The following is a 6,903-nucleotide window of genomic DNA, read 5'->3' on the forward strand; positions in this document are numbered from 1 at the left end:
ACGGAAGTTAGTGACGGCCGTGAAGATGATGAATGGAATTCTAATGTTGACGTTGACGGTGACGGTAGTGATGTGGGAGATGAAGTTGCAGAAGGTTTCTGAGTAAAAAGGGGAGTGAATTATGGGGTTTGATGTCTTTTCAAAGTGGATGAAGACATATGGAGGAAAACAAAAAGGTGAGAAGCGTTTCTATTAATACGACAACGTTTTATTAAAAATTCTTGGGGACTGTTTTGTCTTCTTTGCACACGTGGACACTTAACTGCCACGTGTGCGATTTAACGTGCCAACTCAGCAATTTCCGTTGATGAGTCACGCCGGAAAATAGTTTGGGGACTGATATGTCTGACGGAGAAAAACCATGGGGACTAATTTGTGTATTAATTTTTTTTGGGGACTAAAATGTCCGCTTTTAAAATCCTCAGGGACTGATTTGGGTAATTACTCTTTATTTTATGTTATGTTTAATGGTAGTTTTGATGCATTTTGAAACACAATTTGATGTAATATAGAATTATTTGCAGTGTGGTGCTTATAAGTTTTCTTATTTTTTGTGTCTGTTTGTCCTAAAAGTTGGGATGACTTTTAACACACTTGAAGAAGAAGTTGTTGCTACTTTTTCTTCTGTTTCTCTTTTTTTTTTCTTTTTTTTTCTTTCATTATCCTTATTGTCATCGTCGTTGTCTTCTTTTTATATGTATAACAGTTCAAATCTAAAATGTATCGAAATTATTTAATGATGACGATACATAAACAAACTCGATTTAAAATAAGTTCAGACTAAAAGTACACCTTATTTAAATCTAGAATGTACTGCAATTACTTAATGACGACGACAAAAAAACAAACTCAGTTCAAAACAAATTTAGACAAAAAATGCACCTTATTTAAATCTAAAATGTACCGAAATTCAAAAATAGAATGTACCGAAATTGCTTAATAATGACGACACACAAACAAACTCAATTCAAAACAAACACAGACCAAAAGTTCACCTTATTTAAATCCAGAATGCACCAAAATTACTTAATGATAACTCAAAATTCCTCATCTTCCTTCTTCTTCTTCTTCATCATTATCATCATCTTTTTTTTCTTGTTTATTTTTTTTATTTTACCTTCTATTTATTCTTTTAACAAGAATAAAAAAAATTAAACAAAGAAGAAAAAAAAATGTATATATAGTGATACAAAATTACTAGGAAGAGGAGGAGGAAAAGAAAAAAAATACAGCAACAACAATAAAAGAACGATGATGAGAAGGAAACATGTGAAAAAGAAGAAGGAATCCGAAAAAGAATGAGGAGTAATGCAATGACGAAGAAGAATGAGGAGTAATGCAATGAAAAAGGAGGAGGAGAAACATGAAGAAAAAAGAAGGAGGAGAAGAATGTGAAAACATTTGCGTAGTTAGAAAATGTATTCACACTTTACTAATAAAACTTACTTTTATTGGACTTGGACCAACTTAGCTACCAAAAAAATTTGAATATCAAACATAACTGTTACTAATATATGGTACTAGTTGAACTATTATATTTAATATTATTTCATTTAAAATAATATAAAATTCAAATCATAACAATATTTTAGTTAAAAATTATAATTTAAATTCAAACACTATTTAACTTAAAATATAAGATGAAAAATATTTAAAAATAACTGAATTTCAAACGAAAAAATTTTAAATTCAAAAAATTAAATTTTGATATATCCACAAATTTTATATTTTTCATAATTGTTATTTCATCTCTATTTCTATATTTGTTGTTCTTTTCTTTTCAAATAAGGTGATCTTATTATATATATATATAGGGGTGTTAGCGGTGCGGTTTGAATCAGTTTTGAGTCAAAAACCCATCCGATTCGAATGCTAATTTTATTTGCAGTGCGGTTTAAATTGAATGATCTTTTAAAAAAATCCGATCCGATCTGATACAATTTCAAGCGGTTTGGATTGGATTGGATTTGTGGTTTTGTACATTTAAAAATTAAAAAAATTAAATACATATAACAAGAATAAGTCTCAACATCAAATTTTAAATAATCAACAATGACATAAGAAGTCTCAACAATATTTTAAAAAGTCAACGATAACATAACAATAGAAATAAAATTATAGATTAGTTAAAATACATAAATAATATAAAAATATATAACAAATTGAACATGTTATAAGTATAATTGTAAATATAATAATAAAATAATAATATTATAGCACATTATGCGGTTTGGATTGGATTGGATCGGTTATGAAAAGTAGATCCGAAATCCGATCCGATCTAGCGGTTTACAAAAAATAGAATCCAATCAAATCCGAATTAATGCGCGGTTTTCGATTTAAATTGGATTAGATAAGCGATTTAATTTGGATCGATTTGGATTTAAATACCCTATATATTTTTTAAATTTCAAACTTATTGAAAACCAAAATACGTACAAATTATAAAATTCTAAAATGTATGCAACTCAAATTACTCTACTACTTAACTAAATAAAATATGAAATGAAAAATTGATGTTATTTATAATTTTACTAAAAATACAACTTAAAGAAGAAAAGTGATTGAATGCACAGTGCTAATAGCCAATGAGTAATAGCTCAAATGATATAGATTTCCCATACTCAATTAAAAGGTTGCGGGTGTCTTCTATCTTCTAAATTTTTTTGTCAATAAGTTATAGCTCAAATGGCATAATCTCCCCATACTCAATTAAGAGATTGCGGGTTCGAGTCTTCTATCTTTGGTAAAAAAAAAAAATGCATAGTGCTAGTATATATGGAAATTTCCTTAAATTTTTTACGTAATTTTGTATCGTTTAATATTATTTTTTTAATTTTACTTAAAAAATATAACACGAGATCAAATTTTATTTTTAGAGGATTGATTATCCAAAGAAAAAATACAAGAGTATATTTTACTTAAATTAAACTCATTTTTAGAGCTTGTTGTTTTCAAAAAAGTAATGGTCACCTAGCACCGCCCTTAACGAAATATATATGAATGGTCACAACTCACAAGTCACAAAGTGATAACCCTAACCACAAAACAAAAAGAGAAGGAGCATGGAGAGGAAGGACATGGGCATGAATGACATCCTCCCTCCGGAGCTCATTCACCGAATCTTTCTAAGGGTACCCGCCAAAGACTTGTTTCGCCTCAGATTCGTTTCAAAACTTTGGCACTCTCTCATATCCGATGGACACTTTGCGGAATCGCATTACAACCTCTACTCTGCCGCATCTTCCCATTCGTACTACTTCTTGGTACATGACTATACTAAAGCTTGCTTTGTTCAGCTCCACACGCTATTTGATGTTCCAGCAGCACCAACAACACTCAAAGAGGTATCTCTCCCTCCCAAGAAGAACTCATTTCTCGTTCTCGTCTCATGGGATCCTGCAGAGGCTTTCTTCTCTTCAACGAGCAACCACATTTTCTTGTTATATGGAACCCACTGACTGGATCCAGCAAAACAATATCCTACTCTCATATCGTTTCTCGTATTAAGATCCCTCTCGTTATTAATCCCGATCATAAAGTTCCATATGGATTTGGTTTCGATGCATCACGTGATGACTATTTAGTAGTTCTATCTTGGCCTGATAACTACAACCAACACCACTTAGATTGCTTTTCATTGAGGACCAATTCATGGATTAATCTCGATGCAGCGCTCCCCAAATCCATGGGCACGTGGAAGCAGCAATTTTATGGGTTGTTCTTACATGGCGCTATTCATTGGTTGTGTTACTCTAGTCAAGATTACATTGATGATGCTATTCTTATCTTTGATTTGAAGGAAAGGAGTTTCTCAAAGATATCTATGCCAAAACAACTCGTAGGGTGTTCTCCCATCAATCTCACCATATTAGGAGGGTGCCTAGCCCTGTATTGGTATCACGACGATATAACTGAGATATGGGTTATGAAAGAATATAAAGTGCCGTCATCTTGGATTTTAATATGTGAGATTCCTTGTGGTAATTATTTGCCTCTATGCATATCCAATGGAAGTAACATTATTGCGCTAAATTTTGAACTGGGGTATGTAAATTTAAGGTTTACCAAATATAATGTCAGTGAAAAGCTTCTAAATTATTCTCCTTTTTCCCTTTCTCACTATCATTACACCTATGGAAGTTACTGTGTACATACAGATAGTCTCTTGCCATTTCCCGGTGACGTTAAGGATAAGGATAAAAAGAAGAAAACTGGTATGTAAACTATTCTCCTATGCTTTGTACCATGTTATACCTATTTCTTTCTATTGCTTTGTGATTAATGAAAAAGTACCAAGCAAGATACATCATGCATAAAGTTGCATTCAGATATGAGATTTGACTATAGATTGTATGAAATTAGAATTTATCAATGCTTAAGAAATCATTAATCACTTTCTTGCTTCTTACAGTCCAGTCTTATGGTGAGGATTAAGGTTTAGCTATGTTTTCATGTCTAAAGCTGTGGCCTTTACTCGCTGATCTTCTTTGCAGACCATTGAACTCGCCAAGAATGTTTCGAACAACTTGATGAAAGAAAGAGTATCAGGAGCGAGCATATATGGGTGAACCGGTTAAGAGTTGTGAATAAAGTGTAGCGTTCACAATTGAGCATGAAGAAGTTTGAAGAAACTTCAATTTTATTTTGCTTTGAAGTATGATTTTCTTTCCAAATTTTGCATTGTAAGTTAGTTTTATACTACTTGGTGTAAGTTTGGTGCATTGGCCTTTGGAATTTATAAGTTAATTTTGTTGAGATCTGTAGTTGAAATTTTTTGAAGTTAAAGTTCTTTAAAAAAACACTAAACTTTCTTTTTTCCTCTCCTTGGGTGTAGGGAGAAAATAAATGATCTTGTTCGGGGAAATTTACATAGATGCTTTTCGTCAATTTTCTTCTTGTCCTACTAAGATATATGAATCAATATCTTGATTAAATGGCTGCATATTTTGATGCCAGAATCGAGCATTTTATTTGTGGTTTCAAGAGCTATAGATGAGGTGGTGAATTCTAAAATGTTACATAAAAACCATTTTAGTGTGAAGGGTAAAATTGGACCTGCCTTTGACTAAAAAAACTCCAGAGAAAATGCATGTTCAAGATTCCCCCTTATGATTATCATTTGTCAGCTTACTTTCACAACTCTTTAATTTTGTCTGCTGTTGCATGAAGAAACTGTCATTTTGCTCATGACTTCTCAATCAATTTGGGAATTTTCTTTTTCTTTTTATTTTTTTTAACCGAACTCAACTAGATTTTTATTGATTTGTTTGAACCGGCTCAATCACTTTTTTTTAATAGATAAATTCCTCTATTTTGTTGTAAGTTATCTTGTTTCTATATACTAATTGCAAGGGAGAAGTCAAAAATATATCAATAGACAAGGGCAACGAGGGACCTAAACAAGACTACAAGTAATCAAGTATACATTCAAAGCAATTTTACTCGGGTGTAAAAATATACCATGGTATTGGACACAAGCATATTAGCTACATGATGATACATGTTCATGATGCAATTACGACAAAGTGAGAAACCACTATATTACAAAATTGGGTAAACATGAAGCACAACACATCAACACAAATATACACGTACTTTTTTTTTCCTAAAAAAAAAGAAGGAAATGTGGATGATTTGTCTAGATTGGTCAGCGATAACGGGCTGAGCCTTTGACTGAATCGGTATTCACCACCGAAAAAATGGATGAGTTTTGAAGTGATACTAAACGCACTGCATGCTTGTTCCCAAGTTCATGCACCTATATGTGTGTGATTAAGCGAACTCTGGAAGGGACTTAAGTTGTCCCGAGTGTCCTGTAAGATAAAGAATTATACGTATTGTGTTTCCCACTCAAGAATCACTCCAACTATCTGTATCATCATCTTCATCACTTCCAGCCAATGCCTATTTCAATTAAGAAAAGAATTTAATCAGAAAAGGGAGAATTATTTGTTTTCAGTTTCAGCACACGTGCTGTTGCGATATATATGTACATATGATAAGTGTATCTGTGCGCGCACGTGCGTGTGTGAGAGAGAGAGACCTGGCGAATTGAATTTGCTTTCTCCAAGATGGCAGCAACCCTCAAATTTGTTTTTGGACCCTGCATGATGGGTCGTGTAGCTGCAGCAGGTCTCAAGTTGAAGGACTGAAAAAAAAAATTGCATTTTTAAAATAAGCAGAATTTGTAATACATAATGGTACAAACATCATGCAGAAGAAAGATAAAAGTTGGTATGGCTAACCTTTGATCTTATCTGCTCTAACAATGAATCTCTTTCATCTAACTTGGGTGGTTTTGGAGGAATAACCCGTTCCGAAACTTTTCTCAGCTGCAGCAAATCAAAGGCAGCAGATTATACAAGAATAAATATCACATAAATGCACATCTATTAGAACCTATATAAAACTGTCATTACCTTGCTTCTGTCAAGAGCAGCAGCAATATCAATTATAGGACTCTCAGGACGAACAACCTTATTCTTCGGCTTTCCATTTGGCATTTTATTATCAAACTCTGGTGTTCGGGAAGATTTATCCAATGGCAATGTCGTTCCCCCCTTTGAAGGCAACAGACTGTCATTGGGCTGCCCAACTTCTATGCCTGGTGGTGCCATTGGTGAGATAGAGGGATCTCCCTGTTTCCTTTCTGAATAAATCGAAGACTGCTCAAATGTTTTAACTTCTAAGCTACTAGTCTCTTCTGTTAATTGTCTTGGGGTGATAAGTTCTCTTGCTGAGGTGAGATCATTTCCAGAAGCAGCAAGTTCAGTAGGTGGCATCAAATGCGATTCTCCAGATTCATCCTTGACCTCCAAACTACTCCTTTCAGTTAATTCACTTGGAGACGCACTCGGTTTGTCTTGTGGAGAGATTGGATAAGATCCAGAAACAGAACGT

At 33.2% G+C, this 6,903-nt stretch overlaps 2 protein-coding genes across 4 annotated transcripts in view; one reads left to right on the top strand and one right to left on the bottom strand.

The window, feature by feature from the left end:
- On the top strand, positions 3,042–5,607 carry LOC107637975 (F-box/kelch-repeat protein At3g23880-like). Of its 3 annotated transcripts, none has more exons than XR_001619659.2 (3): positions 3,042–4,047; positions 4,161–4,217; positions 4,497–5,607. XR_001619659.2 is itself a non-coding variant. In XM_016341190.2 (3 exons), the coding sequence occupies exons 1-3, from the start codon at positions 3,392–3,394 to the stop codon at positions 4,502–4,504; spliced, it is 738 nt and encodes a 245-aa protein (XP_016196676.1). In that variant the 5' UTR covers positions 3,042–3,391; the 3' UTR covers positions 4,505–5,607. The 3 variants fall into 3 exon arrangements, 2 of the variants coding, with proteins under 2 accessions (XP_016196676.1, XP_016196675.1); XM_016341190.2 differs by having other exon boundaries at positions 4,144–4,217; XM_016341189.2 differs by having other exon boundaries at positions 3,042–4,217.
- The window catches only part of LOC107636885 (protein SCAR2), a 7,467-nt gene continuing 6,016 nt past the window's right edge, over positions 5,453–6,903 (bottom strand). The window contains exons 7-10 of the mRNA XM_016340358.2: positions 6,423–6,902; positions 6,249–6,335; positions 6,047–6,151; positions 5,453–5,907 (exon numbers count right to left, since the gene is read on the bottom strand). Coding sequence (XP_016195844.1) covers positions 5,854–5,907; positions 6,047–6,151; positions 6,249–6,335; positions 6,423–6,902 — 726 coding nt within the window. The 3' untranslated portion in view covers positions 5,453–5,853. The remainder of the gene's footprint in view (positions 5,908–6,046; positions 6,152–6,248; positions 6,336–6,422; position 6,903) is intronic.

Source organism: Arachis ipaensis, chromosome B04 (assembly GCF_000816755.2).
Source record: "Arachis ipaensis cultivar K30076 chromosome B04, Araip1.1, whole genome shotgun sequence".
NCBI classification, from domain to species: domain Eukaryota; kingdom Viridiplantae; phylum Streptophyta; class Magnoliopsida; order Fabales; family Fabaceae; genus Arachis; species Arachis ipaensis.

Coding starts and splice junctions, on each gene's coding strand:
- LOC107637975 (XM_016341189.2), top strand. CDS start 3,392: ATGGGATCCTGCAGAGGCTTTCTTCTCTTCAACGAGCAACCACATTTT.